The 26,704-nt window shown below is 36.7% G+C and overlaps 4 protein-coding genes across 5 annotated transcripts in view; all 4 read left to right on the top strand.

Annotated features, from left to right (window-relative positions):
* Nucleotides 1-26,704, top strand: part of LOC739542 (salivary acidic proline-rich phosphoprotein 1/2) — a 201,555-nt gene that overhangs the window by 11,478 nt on the left and 163,373 nt on the right. The gene's annotated exons all lie outside the window — the stretch shown is intronic.
* Nucleotides 1-26,704, top strand: part of LOC739490 (taste receptor type 2 member 46) — a 101,925-nt gene that overhangs the window by 30,081 nt on the left and 45,140 nt on the right. The window contains exon 4 of the mRNA XM_063786345.1: nucleotides 772-875. The gene's annotated coding sequence lies outside the window, so the exon portion shown is untranslated. The remainder of the gene's footprint in view (nucleotides 1-771; nucleotides 876-26,704) is intronic.
* Nucleotides 884-6,587, top strand: LOC739382 (taste receptor type 2 member 31-like). The gene has a single exon (XM_016922981.4). It carries the CDS (start codon nucleotides 4,315-4,317, stop codon nucleotides 5,242-5,244), a length of 930 nt encoding a protein of 309 aa, XP_016778470.2. The 5' UTR covers nucleotides 884-4,314; the 3' UTR covers nucleotides 5,245-6,587.
* Nucleotides 9,611-14,584, top strand: LOC112204978 (taste receptor type 2 member 19). The gene has a single exon (XM_063786347.1). The coding sequence runs from the start codon at nucleotides 13,112-13,114 to the stop codon at nucleotides 14,009-14,011; it is 900 nt and encodes a 299-aa protein (XP_063642417.1). The 5' UTR covers nucleotides 9,611-13,111; the 3' UTR covers nucleotides 14,012-14,584.

Genomic DNA, 26,704 nt, shown 5'->3' with positions numbered 1-26,704 from the left:
TATTCTCTTCTTTGACCAAAGTATTACAAAAAGAAAAATATGGTTACCATTTTCATGTCAGATATACTAAAAGTTTAAAAAAACTCTTTTTTAATAACTTGGTTTTAGGAATACTTGGTTTAGTTTCTCCGTTAGAAAAATGATTTATATAAGGAGAACAAAAGTTCATTTCTACTTCTAAAACAATAAGACAAAAACAAAAAGAGTAATCAATTTTGAGAATCCAATAGAGTTAAAAACCAGTTAAACATAAGAAAGAATTAGTGAATTTGAAGATAACTACCCAGAATGAAGCATAAAGAGACCAATAGATAGAAAATATAAGGCTAGAGGGTCAGAGACAGTGAAGCTACAATCAGAACAACTAACATACTTCTGCAGTTCCGGAAAATTAGAAGAGAGCAAATGGGGCAGAAGCAATGTGGAGATTTTTCCAAAAGTGATAAAGTATATCAGTTCATATATTTTTAGAAACCATCAGACTTCAGACAAGATAACTAAAACCAAATTAACATAAAATTACAGGACATGAAAGACCAATAGAAAATCTGAAAAGTAACTGGAGGAAAAGATAGATTATGTTAAAGGGAATAACTGTCTAAATGACAACCTGATTTTCAACAGACAAAAATGAAGCTAGAGTTCAATGGATTCATGTCTTCAGTGTATTTCAAAAGTAGAATAGATCTTGATAAACAGAAACTTAAAATATATCTTTTCAGATAGAAGAAAAATTATTATTAATATTATTATTATTATTTTTGTTGGTAGAGTTGGAGTCTCACTCTGTTATCCAGGCTGGAGTTCAGTGGTAGGATCATGGCTTACTGCAGTCTGGAACTCCTGGGCTCAAACCATCCTCCCACCTCAGCCTTGTGAGTAGCTTCACTATGCCTGACTAACTTTTTCATTCATTGTAGAGGCAGTTTCGCTGTGTTGCACAGGCTGATCTTGAACTCCTGGGTGCTCCTGCCCCAGCCTTATAAAATGTTGGGATTATGGGTGTGAGCTACCCTGGCTGGCCAATAAAGGGTCTTTTTGAAAATATTAAGTTGAATATGCAAGAAGGAATACAAATTAATGAAAGTGGTAAATATGTGCATAATTCTAAATGAATGTTTACTGTAAAAAATAATAATATCTTGTTGGGGTAATTATATAATTGATAAGACATATGCAAATGGCAAAAAATAGAATGGAGGTAAAGGCGACAGGAGTAAGTTTAGTTAAATTATTTCTTGAACTTTTCTATGTCTATGAGGAGATTTTGAACAATGTTAATGTAATTCCACTCATAGGTATATATGCCAAGGAATTGTATCAAATGATATATGAAAGAATGTTCTAGTAGAATTATTCATAACTGTTCAAAAAAGAAGCTGGCCAAATACATATTAAGGTTGGATGAATCATTACAGTAATTCCGTGCAATGGAACATTATAGAAAAGTGAAAAAAATCACATGTACTTGCAACTATGTGACTAAATTTCAGAAGCATAATGTTGGGTCCAAGAAGCCACAAACAAGAAGAACATGTAGGATTGCACCTACACACAGTTCAAAGCAGGCCAGACCAAGCTACGGAGTTTAGGGTTGCATACCTAGTTGGTAAAGTATAAAGAAAATTGAGGAAATAATCATCATAAATTATGGATATTGCTTATATCAGGAGATGGGAAGAAGGGTTTAGGGGCTTGTAAGGTTGCATGGAGGTGGACCTAGGCTGTTTTCGGTGTTCCTTGTCTTGCCCTGCATCATGGTTACTTGAGTGTTTATGATACACTGTGGTATTTCCCATTTTTGTATTGGTTCATTTCTAAGTGCGCATTATAACTTTAATATACAAATTTGTAATTAGGAGAAATATCTCATAGAAATTATTATTACTCGTCTCATTATATACTGAAGGGAAATATCAATTATTTGTATACATTCCTATACAACTCTAAGATAGTTGAAATAGGAACTTTCTTATTTAGTTGCAACATGAGGAAATTTGAGATGAGTTATCTGCCACCCCCAGATCTTTCCAAAGGATTTCTTCTAGCCTTAATTATCGACCTCCCAGGACAAACCTTTGCCATTCCTCATCTATTTTTTCTTTCGGCTCCTGAATTCCTGACACAACAAGGTTGTACATATTTCCCACACTCTTGGTTTAGCAGAGTTCTTTTATCAGTTATGTTTCTCTGCAGGAGAAGACCCTTCAAAACTACATTAGATATTTATATCTCACATGTCGTTTGATGTTGGTTTTTGTTTTGTTTTGTTTTGTTTTGTTTTTTTGACAGAGTCTTGCTGTGTCGCCCAGGCTGGAGTGCAGTGGCATAATCTCAGTTCACTGCAACCTCCGCCTCCCGGGTTCATGCCGTTCTCCTGCCTCAGCCTCCTGAGTAGCTGGGAATACAGGCGCACACCACCATGCCCTGCTAATTTTTGTATTTTTAGTAGAGACAGGGTTTCACCATGTTGACCAGGATGGTCTCCATCTCTTGACCTCATAATCTGCCTTCCTCAACCTTGCCCGCGCTGGGCCTGGATTTTATTTTTCTAAGCTGGGTTTGGTGGATGGCCGTGGTGATTTGAGATGGGCCAAATTCTGCATCTTGGAGGACGTTACAGTTTTGCCAATTTAGTCTGGATCAGGTGGCGGCAATCTCACGTCATTAGTTTCTCATTCTTCTTCTGGGAACAGTGTACTAGATAGGCGATATTCTTATGGTGAATGGAACGAGGAAGAATCCCCAGTATGGAAGCCATCTCAAATCTCTATGCAAACTGTAGTAATTTTCCGTTTATCAAAGTAAGTGAAATGATTGAACTCCAAGTTCAGGGGCAAGGTAGTCAGTCTTCCTGTGATAGGATACTGCAGGATTATATATCAAAGGGTCTGGTACTCAGGAATTCTTATAAAATTGCTAAATATTTTATATAATAATATTTAAACATTAGACTTGAGAGAAACTTTACCAAGTCCTAAGAATTAGAGATATGTTTTTGATAAATAAATATTATTCATGGGATGAAAACCCTGAGTGGGAAAATAGGACTAATTTCATCTGCACAGCCTCTTGGAAACTCATGTTTTATTTTGGAAATTACAAGAAAATAATTTGTTCCATTCATAAGTGGTGTGCACATGTGTATATTTGTGTGCATATTTATGAGTTTGTGAATAATGAAGTTATATGAAAGTGTTAGCAGCAACCAGATCTTATGGAGGATTGGCCTGCCTGTGGTTCTCAAGAAAATCTGAGATGCCTTTGATAAAAGCAGTTAGGATTCTGTGTATTTAAATCTGTGATTTAAAAAAGTCCGCATTGGTGATGATCTTAGTTATGACCAAGCTCCCTTTGAGAATTTAGATATTTACTATATGATATATATATTGAGTTACAAAACTTCCCTAACAACTGAAGTCACTAAAGATAAATGATGGAGAGGTTACACAAGGAAAAATTGCAAACACTGAAAGTGAATATGTCCCTATTTGCATACTAGCAAATGAGGATTCAGGTTTCACGTCAATTTCAGTGTGAATAATTCCAGCCTATAACAAGAACAGACAGTGAATGAATGAGTTAATTTGAGTTGTTTGAAAATAAGAATGTTTTCCATAAAGAGATCATTGAACTCATCAGTTAACATGCCATGGTTATTTCTGGCTTGACACTGGTCACAGCAATTAAAAGTAAAAAGAATGTCACAGGACATTCACAAATCAGGTGCATATAGAATTTAAGGTCAGGATATTCAGCAATCACACCCAGTTATATTAGATTGAGAGATGAAGCCAGCTATACTTCCTGAATCGTGTGGGGACTTGGAGAACGTTTCTGTAGCTAGCAAGGGGATTGTAAAATGCACCAAACAGTGCACTGTAAAACCATAGCAATCAGCGCTCTGTAGCTAGCAAGAGGATTGTAAAATGCACCAATCGCTCTAAAATACACCAAGCAACAGGATCCTAAAAGTAGCCAATGGCAGGGAGGATTGAAAAAAGGGCACTCTGATAGGACAAAAAAGGAAAATGGGAGGGGACAAATAAGGGAATAAAAGCTCATGGCTTCAGCCAGCAGCAGCAACCTGCCTGGGTCGCCTTCCTTTCTGTGGAAGCTTTGTCCTTTCTCTCTTCTCAATAAACCTTGCTGTTGCTCACTCTTTGGGTCCATGCCATTTTTAAGAGCAGCAACACTCACCGTGAAGGTCGGTGGCTCCATTTTTGAAGTCAGGGAGACCACGAACCCACCTGCAGGAACCAACTCCGGACACAACACCAGCATTAAAACAATTTTTTTTTTGTCTGTTCAGACATGACAACTTTTATACCCATAATTTTTTCCAGTCTGGTAGTGGTTATATTTGTTATTGGAAATTTTGCTAATGGCTTCATAGCATTGGTAAATTCCATTGAGTGGTTCAAGAGACAAAAGATCTCCTTTGCTGACCAAATTCTCACTGCTCTGGCGGTCTCCAGAGTTGGTTTGCTCTGGGTATTATTATTAAATTGGTATTCAACTGTGTTGAATCCAGCTTTTTATAGTGTAGAAGTAAGAACTACTGCTTATAATGTCTGGGCAGTAACCGGCCATTTCAGCAACTGGCTTGCTACTAGCCTCAGCATATTTTATTTGCTCAAGATTGCCAATTTCTCCAACCTTATTTTTCTTCACTTAAAGAGGAGAGTTAAGAGTGTCATTCTGGTGATGCTGTTGGGGCCTTTACTATTTTTGGCTTGTCAACTTTTTATGATAAACATGAAAGAGATTGTACGGACAAAAGAATATGAAGGAAACATGACTTGGAAGATCAAATTGAGGAGTGCAGTGTACCTTTCAGATGCGACTGTAACCACGCTAGGAAACTTAGTGCCCTTCACTCTGACCCTACTATGTTTTTTGCTGTTAATCTGTTCTCTGTGTAAACATCTCAAGAAGATGCAGCTCCATGGTAAAGGATCTCAAGATCCCAGCACCAAGGTCCACATAAAAGTTTTGCAAACTGTGATCTCCTTCCTCTTGTTATGTGCCATTTACTTTCTGTCCATAATGATATCAGTTTGGAGTTTTGGGAGTCTGAAAAACAAACCTGTCTTCATGTTCTGCAAAGCTATGAGATTCAGCTATCCTTCAATCCACCCATTCATCCTGATTTGGGGAAACAAGAAGCTAAAGCAGACTTTTCTTTCAGTTTTGCGGCAAGTGAGGTACTGGGTGAAAGGAGAGAAGCCTTCATCTCCATAGATTCATGAGAGGGGCATTGTGTGTCTTCTAGCAGAAAACAAACTGGTGGTGTATGAAACATTTTATATTTCTTACTGGTTTTTCTATACTGTATGTGTATGAATAATTTCCAAACGTATACCTAGAAAAGTCTTTGACCTAATATTTGTCTAGAAAAAATATATATATATATGTGTGTGTGTGTGTGTGTGTTTATGTGTGTATGAAAACTTAAGAACATTGACAATAACATGCTCTTTTCTGTTTTTTTCATACAAACTGCCAAATTATACAAAATATGACAAAAATTTCTTAGAATTTTGAAGCCATGTATATTTCATTCATGTATTTTATATTTCATTTGTAGAATTTATGATGTCTATTTATAATTATTAAGTAACAGCTTATCCCAGGATAAATATTGCTCTTTTCTATTGTTATTTGAACCACAGGAATACACCACATTGTGCTTAGAATTCATTGCTTGAACCTCGAATTTATTGGATGGTACAGTCATTCAATTCTAAATCAATAATGAGGATGTATCTTTGGTGTTTTATTCCATTATGAATTTCTATTTTATGTTTAGTAAAAAGCAATGAGAATTATTGTTATAAAACAATGCACACAATAGAATTTGAGTGAGAAGCATATGCAGAGTAAATTTAATGTATGTCTACCATAAGCGTCACTGAGGAATATTAGATTTCATATGTGAATAGCTTAGGAAAAAATCCCTTCTCTAATAAAGGGATGAAACATCATGATCATGATCTTGATTGGTATCATCAGTTATGCATATGCAGTTAGAAATGTCATTTCTTCCGCTTTTGAATTAAAGAAAAGCTGTTTTTGAAGTTGAGATCTCATGCAAATTATTTTAGTATTCTTTCTAAAGCACTTTTAAGCCCCTGAATTGCTAATTATATCCTTACCTTCCATTTATGAAATTCCTTCTAAACTTCAGATAAGAGAACTCAAATCCTCTCTTTTTGAAAAATAAAATCAATGTAAATATAATATATAAATTGTGGAAAGTATTTCAGTCAAACTTTTTGTAAATGTTAAAATAGTATCTATGAAATCTGTGTATTAATTATGGGATGAGCCTTAAAGTTGTAATTTTGTCATCAATGATGAAATGAAAGGGTGTTGACATATTCTTTAATAGGAAGTTCTATTATAAGAAAGAAATGTACAGTCTTGTTCACAGCTAAATTCTACTTGACTGTATTAATTCTTGGTGTTATGAAATTTAAACAATGTGATTTAAACCTTAAGATGAATCATCCCCCCACCTGATTTGTGTATTTTTTTAATCATATGTCTTCCTCAGTACAATGTAAGAACCGTAAAAAAAGAAATAATGTCTGTCTTGCTTTCTGTTGACTCCCAGGAACTCGAAACCAGCACCAAGAATAGATGGTCAAAAATGATACTTTAATGAACAAATAAATGGGTGGCTAAAATGGATAAGTTGATGTGGTAAACCAGTGAAAAGGAAACTCACACAAAATCTGCAGTTGCATGAATTCCCCTGTTCCAGTCTCAGGTTAAGATTAGAGGCTTATCCAAGCCGAATCCTTCTCCTAAGGAAAAGTTTGGCTATTCCACAATTTTAGGGGAAATATGACAATAATATAGTCTTGATGCAGCTGTATCAGGTGTCTGAGTTGGAGACAAGGTAGAACACCAAAATTAGATGGCACCTATTACAATAGTTTGAAAAATCATATAAACAACTTTGGTCTATTTGAATATGTATTTTTTTCTATTGTCAACTATATATTTGTATTATGATATTTTCTAGTTGATTATTTAAACAAAAATGACATTTCATTTCAAAAAATTGAGTTAGTAACCAGCTACTTTACCAAAATGTTTTTACTGTAATACCTGTTATTGAAGTGCTACCATTTATTTAGAAGTCAAGTTCAAGACAAAAATGGCAAGGACGTGTGGAAATTGAGACAGGAAGAAATGTGAAACAATGTGTGGTGATGTCTGGTATGACCCTGATGGCAGCCACTTCACAGTGAGCTGAGAGAGGCAGCATGATGGTCATCAGATGCATGTACTTGGCTTCCAGCGCTTTTCCAGAAGGGCTACAAGGGGAAACCACAGCTGGCATTAGTCCATGGAAGAGAGAGAGGAGGGAGAATGTATCTGCTCATCTGTCATTAGTCTTCTATTTCCTATTGGTCAGGGTTTCCTTGAGGCATAACTATCATCTCTGCTCTTCTGTCTTACATCATCCAGTCCCTTGGTGGTGGTCATGAAAGTCAGACCTCATGCCCACAGTGTGGTGATGCATTCAAGTCCCAAATAGAAGGATGACCTGGATCAGGCAAGGTGCTGACCAGGGGAATAGGACATAGTGAAGGGAATCTGAGAAAGCACATGTTTGTGTCCAGTACCGCCACTCCTTGTGCCACTGAGGCGTGCTCATACCCTCCAGTCATGGCTGGCTTTATGAGCATATGACGTCCACAGTTGCATAGGGTTTTGTGCTTATAGGGGCTTGTGCTTAGAGGGACTCTATGCTTGGATTAATATTCTGCACTTGCTCTTTTGTTTGTCAGACAGAGGATACTTGTCTGCTGAAGAGAGAATGGTCTTACACTAATTCCATAGGGATTTGCTCTCCTGTCTCCTACAGGCTTGTCAGAGACATGCACAGAGTCCTATAATGACCACTATGTATGTTCTAGCATCTTTGAATCCTGCTGGATCGTCTGGCACAGTGGCCAGAGCAGCTTGGAGCAGAGTCTATATCTTCTGTAGAGCCCTCTTTTGTTCTGGATTCCACTTGAGACCAGCAGCCTGGGAAACTTCGTTAATGAGTCAGAGCAATATTCTCAAATGTGGAATATGTTGTCTCCAAAATCCCAATAGGCCCCCAAAACATTGTATCTCTTTTGTAGTGATAGGAAATTTATAGAGAGAGCAACATGCCATATACTGTAAAAAAGATTGTTTCAACATGTGTTCTAGGGACACTGAATGCTTTAAAACATCACCTATGCTGTAGGTCCCTGAATGTTCTCAGGTTGATTTCTTTTCTTCTGGTATTTTACTTCCATTCATCGTTAGAGTATTTTACTATAGTTAAGAAACTTGCCACTTCCTGATTATTGTACCAAGTAATATATTATTATTATTATTGCTATTATTTTGAGACAGGGTCTCATTCTGTCCCTGAGGCTGGAGTTCAGTGGCAGGATCACAGCTCATTACAGCCTCAACCTTCTGGGCTCAAGTGATTCTCCCACCTCCGCATTGCTAGCAGCTGGGACTGCAGGGGCATAACATCACGCCTGGCTAATTTTTGTATTTTCTGTAGGGCTAGGATTTCACCATGTTACCCAGGCTGGTCTCAAACTCCTGGGCTCAAATGATCTTCCCGTGTCGGCCTCCTAAAATGATGGGATTACAGTCATGTGCCACAGGGCCTGGTCTGTAATATTATTAATATATTAAATAATCACGATGTTTTAAAAAATGTAAATTAAACTGAGAACAGAAGTGACATAGCCATGATATAAAACAGTGACACAGTGTTATTATTATGATACAAGGCAAATTGTTTTGATTTTTCCTCATAATGGGTGTAGATTAAGAACCATTCAGCAAATCACAAGCCCAGTAAAAAGTACCAGAAGCTCTGCTCTGCTTAGTGAGGATAGCACATACTGGAAAGCATTTGTGAGTGTTGATTTAAGTTTCTGGTAGTCTGCATTCATTCTATAACCCGTCTGGTTTTGGTAGAGGCCAGATAGGTTTAGTGAATCGGGTTATAGAAAGGACTACCATCCCCTGTAACTTTCAAGTGTTTTGTCACGGCACTGACCAGTTCCATTCCTTAGGGAATGCGGTTATTATATTTTATATATTTTGTTGCCAGTAGAGGAGAATTTCAGAGGGTTCCCTTTGGTCCTGCTATAATAATGTCCCTTACTCTACAGTTCACGAAGAATGTGAGTCCTGCCAGCTGCCATACATATCTATTTCAATTATACTTTCAGGAAGAGGTAGTAACTACAAACTGATTAGCTCCACCTTGGAATGGACATGAGCCGAAGCTCTAGGTAGTATCTGACCTTCAAAAACTCCCCCTGCAGGCTGGATGTGATGGGTCATGCCTGCAGTCCTAGCACTTTGGGAGGCAAAGGTGGGAGGATCCCTTGAGAGCAGGAGTTCCCTTCACAACATATGGAAACTCCGTCTGTACAAAAAATTTAAAAAATTAGCTGGTGTGTTGGTGCATGCCTATAGTTCCAAATACTTGGGAAGCTGAGGCAGGAGGATTGTTTGAGCGCAGGAGTTCCAGGCTGCAGTGGACTATGATCCTGCCACTGTACTCCAGCTTGGGTAACAGAGGGAGACTGTGTCTCAGAAGAAGAAAAAAAAACAAGTATAAGTTCTCACCGGTATCTTAAACATCAAGTAAAACAGTATCGAGTAAAACAAAAAACTAAAAACTCCAAAAGTCAAAAACACTTTTAAAAAGAACATGGTGTTAAGAGTAGTTTGTTCAGTTTCCCCATAGAAAATGATTTATGGAAGGAGAATAAAAGATTATTCTGAACACTAAAACAATAAGACTGAAAAAATGAATTATCAGTATTGAGAATCCAATAGACAGAGTTAACCAGTTGGATACAGTACAAGAGAGAATAAGTGAACTGGAAGATAGCTACACAGAATGAAGCATAGAAGGGAAGAGATGGAAATTCACAAAGCTAGAGGGTAAAACATTGATGCTACAGACAGAACACCTAACATGCTTCTGGAGTTCTGTAAGATTAGAGGAGAGAAAATAGAGCAAGAGAAATGTTGCAAGGATTTTTCCAAAAGGTATAAAATGTATCCCTGAATATATTTTTAGTAATCTCAAACTTCAGGCATGATAACTAAAACCAAATTAACATAAAATAATACAGGACACCAAAGACCAATAGAAAATCTGAAAAGTAGCTAGAGGTAGAAGATAGAGTATGTTGAAAAGAACTGTATTCTAAATACAACCTGATTTTAACAGAAAACATGGAAGCAGGAATTCAATGGAATCATGGGAATCATGTCTTCAATGTGTTTCCAAAGAGTAGTAGACCTTCATAAACAGAAATTGAAAATGATATTTTTCAGATAAAATAAAATTACTGAAAATACAAAGTTGAACACGCAAGGAGCAATACAAATTAATGACAATCCATGCTGGCTAACACGGTGAAACCCCGTCTCTACTAAAAATAAAAAAAAAATTAGCCTGGCGTGGTGGCGGGCACCTGCAGTCCCAGCTACTCCGGAGGCTGAGGCAGGAGAATGGCTAAACCCGGAAGGCGGAGCTTTCAGTGAGCAGAGATCATGCCACTGCACTCCAGCCTGGGTGACAGGGAGACTATGTCTCAAAAAAAAAAAAAAAAAAAATTAATGACAATGAAAACTAAGTGTGTAATTCTAAATAAATGTTGACTATATAAAACAATAGTGTCTTCTTGGATTGAATGTATAATTGATAAGATATATGCAAATAGCAATAAAGAGGTTGGAGATAAAGGTAACAGGAATAAATTTAGTCAAACTGTGTTTTGGGCTTTTCTATGTCTGTGAGAAGAATTTGAACATCATAATCAAGGACCCTGTAATTCTACACCCAGATATATATACACAGAGGAATTGTAGCAAATGATATGTGAAAGAATGTTCATTGTAGCATTATTCATAAAAGCTCAAAAAATAAGCTGTCCAAATATATATCAAATAAGGATGGATAAATAATTACAGTAAAATCAAAAAATGAAAAAAATACAGAGAAGTGAAAAGAAATGGATCACATGTACATGCAATGATGGGGTTAAATTTTGGATACAAAATGTTGATTCCAGGAAGCCATGAATAAGAACATATAGGATTGCACCTATACACAGATCAAATCAGGCCAAACCAAGCTATTGAGTTTAGGGTCGAATACCTTATTGGTAAAGTATAAAGAATATTAAAAAAAGACCATCATAAATTAGGGATGTTGCTTATCACAGGAGACATGAAGAAAGGTGTAGGGAATTAGAAAGTGGCATTGAGGTAAACTTAGGCTCTTAGCAATGTTCCATGTCTTGCCCTACATGATGGTTACATGAGTGTTTATGACACATTGCTATGTTTTCCATTTTTGTTTTGGTTCATTTCTAAGTGTGCAGTCTAGCTATACGATAAAAATTATTAATTAGGAGAAATGGTCCATGAAAATTATTATTACTCTGCTCATTATATACTGAAGGGAAAAATCCACTATTTGTATACATTCATGTGTAACTCTAAGAGATTTTAAGTAGAAACTTTCTGATTTTAGTTGCAACTTTAGGAAACTTGACATGATGTTACCTCCCAACCACAGATTTCTGAATAGGTTTTTCTTTTAGGTTTAATTACCCACTTCATATGACAAAACTTGGACATTCTCTATTTTTTCCTTGGATCCTGAATTCCTGACACAACAATGGTGGGCATATTTCCCACACTCCTGGTTTAGCAGAATACCTACATCACTTATGTTTTTCTGCAAGAGAAAACTGAGTTAGATAATTGTGTATCATTATGTCTTTGGATTACATTTTTCTAACCTAGGTTTGGTGGATGGCTCTGGTGATTGGAGATGGGCCACGTACTGCATCTTGCCGCTAGTTTGGCTGATTTAGGGTAGATAAGGCAGTGGCATTCTGACTCCATTAGTTTCTCTTTCTTCTTCTGGGAACAGTGTGTTAGCCAGATGATGTCCTCATGGTTAGTGGAAAAGAGCAGGAAACTTCAATATGGAAGCCATCTTAAATCTCTGTAAATTCTACTAATTTCCTGTTGACTGAAGCAAATTACGTGAGTGAATTCAGAGTCCAAGGTCAAGGTAGTCACCCTGCCTGAGGTGGGAGGGTACTGCAGGATTATGTGACAAAGAGTAGGGTACTTAGAAATATTTACAAAATTGCTGAACATTTTAATTAAATAATTAATGTTTAAACAAAACAGACTTGAGTGTAAATATACCAAAGGCCTAAGCTTCAGAAACATGTTTGATAAATATTATTCATTGTCTGACAGCCCTGAGTTGGAAAATAAGACTAATACCACCTGGATGAGTTCCTGGAAACTCATTTTCCATTTGGGGAATTATAAGAAAATAATTCCTTCCATCCCCTAAGGGTGTGAGTGCATGTGTGTCTATGTGTTTAGGAGCTTATTAACAATGATGTCATATCAATTTATTGGTTATCAGAAACCAGATTTTAAAGTGTATCAGCCTCCCAGGGATTTCCAAGATAATCTTGGATGATTTTGATAAAAGGTTTAGAATCTGGTATTTAAATCTGGCATAAAAATAAGTCCATATTGGTATGATCCTAGTTATGACCAAGCTCCTTTAACAATTTAGACATTTACTATATGATATATGTATTGGGTTTTACAATTTCCCTATGGAACAACTGAAGATGCTGTATACAAATTATGGAGAGGTTAAACAAGGAAAAAAATTGCAAAACAATGAAAAATAATATGCCTTTCTTTGCATACTAACACATGAGAATTCAATTTTCCACTTCAACCTCAGTATAAAAAAGTACAACATATAGCAAGGAGAGAATGTATATGAAGAGGAGTGAATTTGAGCTGTTTTGAGAATAATGACCTTTTCTATTTCTATAAAGACAGGTTTGAATTCATCTATTAGCATATGTTGGTGCTTTCCTGTTGACACTAGTCACTGAATTTAAAGGCAGAAAATGTTATTGCACATTTAGTAATCAAGTGTTTATCGAAGTTAATGTTTGGATATTAAGGGTATCAGAACCAGTGTTATTAAGACTGCAATTTTTTTCTTTTTGTCTGTTCAAACATGGTATATTTTCTGCTCATCATTTTATCAATTCTGGTAGTGTTTGCATTTGTTCTTGGAAATTTTTCCAATGGCTTCATAGCTCTAGTAAATGTCATTGACTGGGTTAACACACGAAAGATCTCCTCAGCTGACCAAATTCTCACTGCTCTGGTGGTCTCCAGAATTGGTTTACTCTGGGTCATGTTATTCCTTTGGTATGCAACTGTGTTTAATTCTGCTTTATATGGTTTAGAAGTAAGAATTGTTGCTTCTAATGCCTGGGCTGTAATGAACCATTTCAGCATCTGGCTTGCTGCTAGCCTCAGCATATTTTGTTTGCTCAAGATTGCCAATTTCTCCAACCTTATTTTTCTCCACCTAAAGAAGAGAATTAAGAGTGTTGTTCTGGTGATACTGTTGGGGCCCTTGGTATTTTTGATTTGTAATCTTGCTGTGATAACCATGGATGAGAGAGTGTGGACAAAAGAATATGAAGGAAATGTGACTTGGAAGATCAAATTGAGGAATGCAATACAGCTTTCAAACTTGACTGTAACTACTCTAGCAAACCTCATACCCTTTACTCTGAGCCTAATATGTTTTCTGCTGTTAATCTGTTCTCTTTGTAAACATCTCAAGAAGATGCGGCTCCATAGCAAAGGATCTCAAGATCCCAGCACCAAGGTCCATATAAAAGCTTTGCAAACTGTGACCTCCTTCCTCATGTTATTTGCCATTTACTTTCTGTGTATAATCACATCAACTTGGAATCTTAGGACACAGCAGAGCAAACTTGTACTCCTGCTTTGCCAAACTGTTGCAATCATGTATCCTTCATTCCACTCATTTATCCTGATTATGGGAAGTAGGAAGCTAAAACAGACCTTTCTTTCAGTTTTGTGGCAGATGACATGCTGAGTGAAAGAAGAGAAACCCTCAACTCCATAGATTCACAAGGGGAGCATCGTGTGTCTTCTAGCAGAAAACAAATTGATGGCGTCTGGAACATTTTATATTTCTATCAGTTTTTCCATAGTGTTTGTATGTGAGTAATTTCAAAACAGATACCTAGAAAAGTCATATATATATTTATGGGTGTATATGTGTGCATGTGTGTGAATAACAACGTTGACCATAAATTATGAAGCTGAGTATATTTCACATATATAGTATGTATATTTTATTATAGTTCATTGTATAGTATTTCATTTGAAGAATTTATTATCTCTATTTATAATTAAGAACGTACAGCTTTTATGAAGAAATCATTTCTCTTTTCCATTGTAATTTGTACCACATATATGTGCTTAACTATCATTGGTGAACCTCTAATTTTTTGGATGGTAAAGACATTCAATTTTAAATCAATGATAAGAATGGATCTTTGGGGTAGGTTTTGTTTCATTATGAATTCTTATTTTATGCTTAGTAGAAAGCAAATAGAATTGTTGTTAGTTAATGATGCACACAATAAAATTGGAGTGAAAAACATATGTAGAGTAAATTTTGTATATGTATACCAAAACAGTACTAAAGAATACTAGATTTAATACCAGTATGTGAATAGCCTAGAATAAAAATCATTTCTATAATAGGAATGAAGAAACATGCTGATGATCATTTCAGTGCTGTTATAATTTTTTTATCCGTAGTTAGAAAAGTCATTGCTTCCACTTTTTGAATTAAAGGAAACCTTTTTTGAAGTTGACATCTGATGTCAAGTATTTCCATTTATTTTTCTTAGCCACCTTGAGCCCCTGAATTTCCAATTTTCTCCTTTGTCTCCCATTCCTAATATTCCTCAAAAAAACTCAAATATTCTCTATCTTAAAAAAACAGGCCAATCAAAGGAGGGTATAGAAACTATAGAAGATAATCAAACGAAACTTTCTTCAAATGTTAAAAATTATGTAAAAATTACATAAAAATCTGTGAAATCTATATAATTGATAGGAAATGTATTAATGATATGTATTATTATAATGGTGTAAATGGTGAAATTACACAGTGTGTTGATGTATCCATTGATACCAAGTTCTATTATAAGAAGGAAATGTACAGCCTTGTTGAAGAGCTAAATTCTGTGTGACTGTGTTAATTCTTGGTGTTATGAAATTTTAACATTATTATGTAGAACTTAAAATAAGTTAACTCCACATCATATATATATCTATGTATCTATATCTATAGACATATATATATATATATATATATCTTGCTTATCATACGTCTTCCCTAGTACAATGTAATCACCATAAAAAGAGAGGTCATATCTGTCTCACTTTCTCTTGACTCACAGGACCTAAAAGCCAGCACAAAGAATAGTTGGTCAAAAATGATATGTTAATGAACATATAAGTGATTGGATAAATGGATAATTTGATGTGGTAAATCAGTGAAAATGAAGCTCATCATAAAATCTGCAGTTGCTTGAATTTTCTATTTTCAGGTTGAGGTTATAGGCTTATTGAAGAAGAAGCATTTCTCAGAGCAAAAGTTTGGCTAGTCCACAATTCTAGGGGAAATATCACTGTAATATAGCTTTGATGCAGCTATATCAGGTGTGTGAAGTAGAGACAAGGTGGAACATCAAAATTAGATGGCACTTATTCTAATGCTTTTTGAAAAGCATATTAAAGATTTTGGTATATTTGCACAGGGTCAGGGTCAGCTGTGAGTGCCAGCTGCTCGGGGCTAGCAGACCCCATGACAAGAATGTTAGGGAACTTCCCAGCAGCTGCCAAACACACTTTTGTTTTTAGGGAACGTCTCTTTCTCCTTCAGTATGACTTATGCTGCCTTCAATGCTTTGCTGATACAAAAGAAGTAAACTCAAAAGAAGTAAAAATAAAAGCTAGCAAACTTTGCAACTGATTAAGTTGGTTGGAAATGTACCTAATCACTTTCTACTATGAATGATATATTTGTATTATGATATTTTCTAGCTGGTTATCATATACACAAAAAGGCATTTCATTTTTAAAAATTGAGTTTGTAACCAGTCACCTTTCTTACACATTATTTGTATATTTTTTTAGTATCCTTTCTAAATGAATGTTTTAATTGCCATGTTATAAACGCATGGAAAAGTGATGCAACTGAATGTATATCTTAGCTTTGGGTGTCTAAAACTAGAGCCAATGTCTGAGTTTACAGTGATGACATTTATTTTGGAAGGCAAGTCCAGGGCAGCAATGAGGGGTAAATGTGGAAACTGAGGCAAAAGAAGATGTAAAACCATGTGTTGTGATGTTGATATGATTTTGCTGGTGGCCACTTCACAATGAGTGAGACAGACAGCATGGTGGTCATCAGATGCATGCACTTGGCTCCCCATACTTTTCCAGAAGGGTTACAAGGGGAAGCCACAACAAATATTAGTCCGTGGAAGAGAGAAAAGGGAGAATGTATCCTAGCTGTCTTCTGTCTTCTTTTTCCCTTTGGCCAAAGTTTGTTTGAGGCAGAACTACCATCTTTGCTTTTCTTCCTTACATTATCCAACCCCTTGGTGGCTGTTTGGGAAAGTCACACTAACCAATACCCCCATTTTTCTAAGAGATAGTTTTTTTTTAAATTTATTTTTTCTCTTTTCCTCTCCCCTTTCCCTATGTTTCCCCGCTTTCTACTTAACTTTTTAGACATGCACATAGAACTGTTTACTTTCCCCCCACCAGACAGTCCCTTCGGGCGAGTTCATCTAACTATGTGCTCCACGAGGGATCTCTCCTTGAGACTTGACAGTTGATTTGCAGACAAAAGTATGCCCTCATGGAACTCTCACCTCCAGGGGTTCCCCTTAGACCTCACATCCATTAGGAGGGGATGTGGAAAGGATGCCCACGTGGCCACTTTTACAACTGCTGTCCTGCTCATTTCCTTCCCTACTTTATAAAACGTTCACTTTCTGCTCCAAAGATGAAGTGTCACGTTGGAAGGCAGGATGCTTTGTGCCCCTTCCAGCAAGCTAACTTCCAAATAAATTCTCTATTTTTATATCAGACCTTGTTCTTGTTAATTAGACTTTACATGAAGTGAGCAACTAAGCTTTTCTGTTACAAGACTTCATGCCCACAGATACATTCAAGTCCCAGGTGGAAGGATGATCTGGATCAGGCAAGGTGCTGACCATGGGAACAGGAGACAGTCAAGGGAATCTGAGGAAGCACATGTTTGTGTCCAATATAGTCCCCTCCTTGTGCCACTCAGATGTGCTCATGCCCTCCAACTGTGGCTGGTTTTATAAGCAGATGCCTTGTGTAGTTGCACGGGGTCTTGTGCTTGAGGGGCTTTTTGCTTGGATTAATGTTCTGCACTTGCATTTTTATTTTTCAGACAGCGGATACTCCTCCGCTGAAGAGGGAATAGTTCTGCAGTAATTCCCTAGGGGGTTGCTTTCTCCTCTCCTACGGGCTTGATGGAGACAGGCACAGAGTCCTATGATGCCCACGTTGCATGCCTCTAGCAGCTTTGAATTCTGCTGGATCATCTGGCACAATGGGCCGAGCAGGTTGGGCCAGACCCTGTATCTGCTGTAGAGATATCATATGTTCTGGATTCCACTTGAAACCAGGAGTCTTTGCATTCATTCTGTAACCCATCTGGTTTTGGCAGAGGCTAGGTAGGTTAACTGAACAGGGATTTAAAAAGGACTTTATTAACACATCAGAGCAATATCCTCTACTGTGGTATTTTTGGACTCCAAAATCCCAAGAGGCTCAATAAATGCCGTGCTTCTCTTTTAGTGATAGGAAGTATATAGGAAGCCATTTACCTTAAACAGGATGTTTCTGCTCGGCATGGTGGTTCACGCCTGTAATCCCAGCACCTTGGGAGACCAACGCAGGCAGATCACTTGAGGCCAGGAGTTTGAGACTAGCCTGAGCAACATGGTGAAACCCCATCTCTACTTAAAAAAAAATACAAAAAAATTTAGCCAGGCATGGTGGCCAATGCCCGTAAACCCAGCTACTCAGGAGGCTGAAGGATTTGAATTGATTGAACCCAGGAGGCGAAGTTTGCAGTGAGCCGGGATAGCAACACTGCATTCCGGCCTGGGCAACAGAGCGAGACTCTATCTCAAATATAAATTAATTAATTAATTAATTGATTTTTCAACATGTGGACCAGGAATATGGGACCCCTGAAAACAATATCTGTGTTGGTGTTCTCTAAATATTTTCAGGCATGTCTCTTTCTTCTGATATTTTATTTCTATTTAATGTTTAAGTACTTTACTATATTTAGGTAACTTTCCATTTCCTGGTTATTGTACCAATTACCGTAACGTTATTAATATATTAAATTAACATGATGTTTTCCAAAATGTAAATTAAACTGAGAGCAGAAGTGACAAAGCCCTGACATAAAACAGTGAAGCAGTGCTCTTGTTTTTACCACACAAAGGCCAATTGTTTTAATCTGCTGACCCACCCATGGGTGTAAAATAAGAAACATTCACTAAATCAAGAGCCACATGCAAACTGCCAGGAGCTCTGCTCTGCTCAGGGAAGATACCACATCCTAGAGAGCATTTGTAAGTAGTGATTTAAATTTATGGAAATCTGCATTCATTTTATAGTGTATCTGGTTTTGGTAGAGGCCAGATAGGTTAAGTGGATAGGCATATAAAAAGACTACCATCCCCTGCAACTTTCAAGTGTTTTGTCATGGTAGTGATCAATTCCATTCCTTGGAGAATGTGATTATTATTTTTCAATCATTGTTGCCAGTGGAGGAGAATTTCACAGGCTTCCCCTTGGTTCTGCTCTAATAATGTCCCTGACTCTACAGGTCAGGAAGAAAGTGAGAGTCCTGCCAGCTGCCATGTGTGTCCATTACACATTCAAGAAGAGGCAATAAAGGCAAACTGATTAGATCCACCTTGGGATGGACATGAGTCAAAACTCTAGGTAGCATCTGACCTTCAAAACTCCCTCTGCAGGCTGGGTATGATGGCTCATGCCCGCAGTCCCCGCACTTTTGGAGGCAGAGGTGGGAATATCTCTTGAGGCCCGGAGTTGCAGACCACCTTGGGCTACACAGTGACAGCCTGTCTGTACAAAAACTAAAAAACAGAAAAAACAACAACAAAAAATTAGTTTGGCATGGTGGTACTCACCTGTACTCCCAGTTACCCAGGAAGATGAGACAGGAGACTCCTTTGGACCTATAACCAATGTGCGAGTCCGTTGCTGGCCGCATGCAGTGTCCAGTTAACAAAAGTGAGGTCTGGTACAAAAGTAATGAATTTATTCCAAACCTAGCTTGGGGAAGGAGCACAAAGTGTCTTGCCTTTAAGTGTACCACTTCACCTTTGGAGCAGAAAGCAGACACTTTTATAAGGTAAGGAGGGATACTGAGCAAGGGTAGAGGGTCCTCATGCAGGCTTGGTGCCTTATCTATCAGACAGTTGAATTGGTGCCTTCCTGTGCAGAAGTAAGTTGTAAAAGTGGCCAAGTGGGTATGCTTTCAATATGCCCTTCTGTTGGGTGAAAGTCCTCAGGTAACTCCCAGAGTGGAGCACAGTCTGGAAGTTCCAAGTCCATTTCCTGGAGGTAAACATTCCTTGGTGGGTGTGCTTTGGTCTGCAAATTGACTGTCAATTCTCAGGAGAGATCTGTCTTGCTGCACATAGTTAGAAGAACGTGCCCTGCAGGGAATGTCTAGTGAGTGGGGGTGAAAGGTTATATTTGCATTTATGAAGGGCTAAGCAGGAAACAGGGAACAAAAGGAAAGGGGAGATAAGAGAAAATAATAATAAAAAAATAGTAACTCATTCCCTGTTTCTTAGAAAAAAATGGGGCACTCTGTTACAAACCCAGGAATTCAAGGCTGTAGTGAGTTATGATTTGCCACTGTACTACATACCTCCTAAGTGAAGGATTGAGACTGTGTATCTAAAAAACCCAAATGCAAATAACACACACACAAAAAGAAAATTTTAAAAAATCTCCCACTTTATCTCATGGACTGCAGTGTCTTTTGAGTACCCAGATATTACTGTTAGTTCAGGCTCTGTTGGAGTGGCCAATATCTGGTTTACTGGAGGCAATTTGGTATGAGTCTGCAGCAACTTCAAGTCTAACCTCCTCAGAAGAAAGAATTCAACTGAGGGGCATAAGGCGGAAAAAGAGACTGAGGGAAGTTTCTGAGCAGCAATGGAAGTTTATTAAAAAGATTTAGAGCAGGAAAGAAAGGAAAGCACACTTGGAAGAGACCACAGTGGGCATTTTGGAGGTCAAGTGCAGTGTTAGACCTTTGACTTGTGGTTTTATATGTTGGTATACTTCTGGGGTCTTGTTTTCCTTTTCCCACGATTCTTCCCTTAGGGTCTTGTGTTCCTTTTCCCATGATTCAGCCCCTTAGGGTGGGCTGCTCACATGTGTGGTGGCCTGCTAACACTTTAGAGGTGAGCATGCGCAGTGTGTTTACTGGAGTTGTACACATGCTTGCCTGAGGCATTCTTCCCTTTTTTGGTGGAATGCCCCCAGAAGGTTGTTTTCTACCTTTTTCTCTCTTAACATGTATGCCTCAGCCTACTCGCCCTATTCCTGAGCTGCTGACTATCAATTTTAAGCATCTTTACTTATTGTGAAATTGACTCTCCCTGGTGCCTGTGAGCAGTTATCATTTTTAGAGAGGCAATGTGACGACTGCCAGGCCATCACCTGATGGCCACCTGACATTCCTGGTGGGTGGTGAGAGCCTTCTTCTGCCCCGCTCATGCCTGACTAACTATCTACTGTAAGAGCCCTATACCTAAAAGTCTCAGATGGTATGGATGTTTGTCCTTTCCTCTGGGTACTGTTATCTGGGAAATGGCTACAGGTCTTTGAGAAAGCACCGTATGAATACGTCCTGAATATTCTTGTGGTGAATTTTCAGCATCCTTTTCAAGGGGACTTAAACTTTCCTTCAATTATTGAATTCTTGTTCTCAGAATTGGCTCAGTCCTGACAACAGGTTGAGGTTCTTTGATTTTCCACTTCAAAGGCTGACCTCAGGAATCAGTTTTTCAGCCTTTGAAGTGAAAAGGCTTGCTCTTGGTTTATAAGTATTTATCAAAGTATGAAGCCTCTTTAACTATTGGCTTATGAACTCATTCCAAGAAGCTGATGCTGTCATCAGTTCATTGATTCTGCAATTTGCAAGATCACCAGAGAGTCTGTGTTCCCAAGGTTAGTCATCATGTTGCATGCTCTATTAGCCGCATTGAACTTAGTTTATTTAGATTTCAGGATGCTGCCGTCTCCTGATTTTATCCTTGTCCCCTGGGCACTACTTCTCAATCTCCTTTGCTAGTTCTCTTTTGTCTCTAAACTGAAAATATCAGACTGCCCAAGGTCTCAATTCTTCAATCTCTACAATGATGCCTGTTGTGTTGGTGATCTCATGTAATCTCTTTACTGACAATGTAGCCAAGTGATTCAACAGACAGGAGTAAGGCTGATTATCCATTTATATTATTTATTTATTCACACATGTTGGCATATAGCACATTATGTAAATATTTTTCCTTCAAATGTCAAATGTACATTTTGAAGTAACAGTACCAGGGTGGATGCTGTGGCTTAAGCCTGTAATTGAGCACCTTGGGAGGCTTAGGCAGGCAGATTTCTTGAGCCCAATTATTGGAGACCAACCTGGGAAACATGGTGAAACCCAGTCTCTAGTAAAAATACAACAATTAGCCAGGTATAGTGGTGTCCACCTGTAGTCCTAGCTACTTGGGAGGCCAAGGTGGGAAACAGATTGAGGCTGGGAGCTATAGATTGCAGTGAGCCAATCTCAAACCACTGCACTCCAGTTTAGGCTCCAGAGTGAGACCATGTCTCAAAAAATAAAAATCTAGGGAGAATCAATAATATTTTTGCTTGAATTTCCACTAAATGAGATTGAGGGTAGCCCAGCATCTAATTTAGTTTTATTTAAAATAGTGATTTTAATATCAATAGATTGACAGGCAGGGGATTATTATTATTATTATAGACATAATGATCTAAGTAGAGAAATACACAGATAGAATTATGGTTGATTAACCCACTTGTATTACTTGCAATTGTACAGTTAGTATGTTTTAGTATCTTAGTTACTAATCTCACTTTTTACATTTAGCTCTATAATCAATTAAATATGAGTTATTTTTTGTGTATGGTATGAAATAATAGAAATTTATCTTTATGCATGTGGATATTCAATTTTCTCAGTATCATTTGTTGAAAAAATGATTAATTCCTATTGAACTGCAATGTTACCATTTTTGAAATCAATTACCATCAATGTCAGTGTTAATTTCTGGACTCTCAGTTGTGTTTCATTGTTCTTTTGTCTACAGTAATGCCAGTACCACAGAATCCTGATTAGTGCAGCTTTGTAGTTAGCTTTGAAACCAGAAAGTGTAATCCTCCAAATGTGTTATTTTATCAAGATTTATTTTGGTGATCTGGTCACTGGGTATTTTCAGATATATTTTAGGACTGGTTTTTCACTTTTTGCAAAACAGGCTTGTTGGGATTTGATAGGGATTGCACTGAGTATATAAGTTGACCCTTCACCTACAAAGACTCTCCTTGTGCTGGATTTCAGTTCAGCTGGCCCTCCTTGCTTGTACAACTCTGTGATGAATTGAATATATAATTTTGGCCTTTTATTACTCTTATCCTAGTTGTTGCAGAAGGATATCTTGCCTTTCTGAACCTTCTGTATTCTGCTCAAAAATGGAAGTTCTCAGCTAGATGCAGTTCACGCCTGTATCCAAGCATTTTGGGAGACCAGGGTGGGAAGATCGCATGAGCCCATGTTTTCAAGACCATACTGGGCAACATAGGGAGACCCCATTTCTACAAAAAAACTGAAAAATTAGCTGGCTGTGTTGGTGCACACCCATAGTCACAGCTACTCCAGAAGCTGAGGTGGGAGGATCTCTTGAGCCCAGGAGTACAAAGCTGAAGTGAACTACCACTGCGCTCCAGCCTAGGCGACAGAGCAACATCCTTTCTCAAAACAAAAAAGGAAAAGTGGAAGTTTTCACTGGTATCTTTTAAGTATCAAGTAACACAGAATCGAAAGAATAACTAATAATCCTCGGTTCCTGCCTGCACTGAACATGTAAAATTGAAAGCAGTTATACATATACTATGCTAGCACCTCATAAGGACTACCCAGAGTATTATTATCATCTGCGTTTTATAGATAATTATACTGAGGTAGAGAGAATTTGTAAAATGGAGTCTCAGATCATAGCCATATAAAGCAGAAAATCTGACTTCCTGTCCTGCCAGACTGACTCCAAGATCTTCTCCTAGAAACAGTTATACTATAACAACTGGAAAGAAATAATATCCAATATTGAAGACCGATTTTTAACATCTATTCATCTTAAACCATTAAATAATAAAAAATACATTAAATAGAGAAAAATAGAAGTGAAAATTTACATACAGAGAAGTGTAGGCTCTTCAATGGAATACACATGTTTTTTAAGTGCCCAAGGAATATTTACAAAATTGCTAAATATTTTAATTAAACAATTCATATTTAAATATTAACTAGACTCAAGAAAATGACTTACTCAAAAGCCTAAGCATGAGACACAAGTTTATAAATATTGAAAATGGGCTGAAAACATGATTGGGAAATGAGGGCTATTTCAACTTGGATGACCTGCCTGAAATTCATTTTCCATTTTGGAAATTACAGGACAATAATTCCTCCCATCCATGAGGAGCATGTATGTGTGTGGGCACATAAGTTGGTGTTAATGAGCTTGTTAAGAATAAAGTTATACAAAAGTATTAGTTAGCAGCAACCAGATTTTGAGGAATGTTGGCCTTCCTGGGCTTCCCAAGAAAACCTTGGAGTCTTTTAATAAGAAAACTTTGGATTCTGTCTACATAAATCTGACATTGAAAAAATAAATTCACAGTGGTCATGATTCTGGTTATGACCAAGTTCCATATGACAGTTTAGACATCCAATGTAGGAATTACGTGTTGGGTTTTAAAATTTCCATAACAACTGACATTGCTGAACACAAATTATGGAGAGGTTAAACAAGGAAAAATATTGCAAAACAATGAAGGAGAATATGTCTGTATTTGCATGCTAGCAAATGAGAATTCACTTTTCACTTCAACAACAGCATGAAAAATTTCATCTTATAGCCAGGACATAGTGTTTGAATAGAAATTTAATTGAGCTGTTTTGGGAATTATTGTGTTCTCCATAAAGACAGCCTCAAACTCATCCATTAGCACACCCTTGTGCTTTCCTGTTTGACACTGGTCAGAGAATGTAAAAGGAAAAAGAACATTACTGCACATTCAGAAATCAGGTGCACATAGAATTTAAGGTCAGGACCTTACAGATAATCTTGTCCAGTGATATTAGGCCTGCCTTAAAAAAATTCAGACATGGTATGTTTATTACCAAACTTTTTTTGTGCTAGTAATGGTAGAATTTATTTTTTCCTGTGGACAGCTACGTTAAACTTATAGACTACTTTTACATTTTAACATTTTTTTCCTTTGAGTTCTTTTAGGAGTTGTTAAACAATCCTGAAATTTCCCTTACAATATGCTACAAACTAATCATAATTTCTCAAATTCATTTGACATAATGATTGATTAAAGAAATATGTGTAGTATAATTACACCTGCTCATAACAGAAGAGTATTTGAAACTTCAAGAAAAAATAGAGAAATTAATAAAGAAATATGAATAAATATATGGAATATATAATTCATTCTTAATAAATGTGCATGAAATCATAGTCATGTAATTAAAAAGCAACATAATTTTTTGAACTAAAAATACATTCTGAATTATAATAGAAAAATGTTTCTAAAATGTTAACTTTAATAATATTGTATGTAAATATCAGTGTAAAATTTAATCTGATGTTACTAATTTTGGAAAGGATATGACATAATAGAAATTTTCATACACTACTCTTAGGATTATAAAGTACAATTACTTTGGCTGAATATGGCATTACCTGATTAAGGTGAAGTATTTTTTATTGTACCACACTTTAGAATGTGGTAAATCAAACAATATCAAGTAAATCATTGGGAATATGTTGGTTTTAAGTTATTCTTGATGAAATATTACCTGAGGGTGTTTGTCTAGGCCTGATACTGAGAATAATATAAGAATTATAAGGCCATGAAGAAAAATTAAAATAGTGTTCTCCCATTGCCCTGAATTCCAGCACTTAGGAAACATGATTGAAGTCACATTTACAGAATAAAATAGTCCCTTTTAGCTGACATCAACATCATCATCAATCATCTACACCTATCTCATTAAATGATTTATTTTTCATTGTACATGATTTTGATAATGTCTAAGACATTTTTAAAAGATTATCATTTTGGGAAATTTGCATTAGTAAAAGCAAAGTTCAAGTCAAGCTGAATACATTTAGATTTAGAAATTAAGTGAAGTTTAGTTTAAAATGCATTGGTTAAGCAAGTAATTGTAGATGACTTTAAACTAATCCATTGAAGGCTATAAGAAAGAGTTTGATTTTAGTGTAAATAAAATTCCTTAATTAGAAAGGCAATTAAACTGTTTCATGATCAAGCTCTTATTCCTAAAGAGAGGATTTCAGATTAAATAAATCAAACAGAAGTAAGCCCTCTCATCTTCTCTATCTCGCTTGGGTAATGATGGAGTTCAAAGTCACAGAGCCCCATTTCTACAACATAAACAAAGTAAAAATTAGTTCATAAAATAGAATGATGTAGTTGTGGTTTAGGGACTATTTTTTATTTATTGGAATTGCATTTTGAGATCCAAAGCTGCTTATTGAATTTCCATATGAGGAGAGTTTGTGTGAGGACCCAGCAACAGACAAGCTGTTTTCCAGAAAAAGCTACTCACATCAAATTAATATCCGGTTTCTTTAAAATTGCAGGAACATGGCTAGACCAAGCTTTTGTTCTATTATCTGACCAGAGTTGGGAATAGAAGAAAATTGTTACTATTTTCATGGCTAGAGTACTAACAACTCCAGAAAAATACAAGGCTGGAGGGTAAGAGACACTGACGCTACGGTCAGAATATCTAACATACTTCTGGAGTTCTGGAGGATTAGAGATGAGAAATGGGGCAAAAGCAATGTTTGGGAAATTTTTCCAAAAATGATGAAATGTATGTATTTCCATCTCTATATATTTAGAAGCCATCAAATTTTGGACAAGATAACTAAAAAATTTAAAATAAAATGACACAGGACATCAAAGACCAATAGAAAATCTGAAAAGTAGCTAGAGGTGAAAGGTAGATTATGTTAAAAAGAGCCACATTCTAAATAACAAACTGATTTTCAACAGAAAATATGAAAGCAGGAATTCAATGGAATCATATCTTCAGTGTGTTTCCAAGGAACAGTAGACTTTCATAGACAGAAGTTAAAAATGATATTTTTTCAGATAAAATATAAACTACCAAAAATACAAAATTGAGCATGCAAGAAGGAATAAAAATTAATGAAAACGATAAATATGTGCATAATTATAAATGAATGTTTACTATCTAAAATAATAGTATCTTGTTGGACTAAATGTGTAATTGATAAGATATATGCAAATAGTAATAAAGAGACTG

This window comes from Pan troglodytes, chromosome 10, assembly GCF_028858775.2.
Source record: "Pan troglodytes isolate AG18354 chromosome 10, NHGRI_mPanTro3-v2.0_pri, whole genome shotgun sequence".
NCBI classification, from domain to species: Eukaryota; Metazoa; Chordata; class Mammalia; order Primates; family Hominidae; genus Pan; species Pan troglodytes.
The sequence above is the reverse complement of the archived record's forward strand: the minus strand, read 5'-3'. Positions and strand labels throughout refer to the sequence as shown.

Excerpts from the sequence above, each read along its gene's own strand:
- LOC112204978 (XM_063786347.1), top strand. The coding sequence starts at position 13,112 with ATGGTATATTTTCTGCTCATCATTTTATCAATTCTGGTAGTGTTTGCA.
- LOC739382 (XM_016922981.4), top strand. The coding sequence starts at position 4,315 with ATGACAACTTTTATACCCATAATTTTTTCCAGTCTGGTAGTGGTTATA.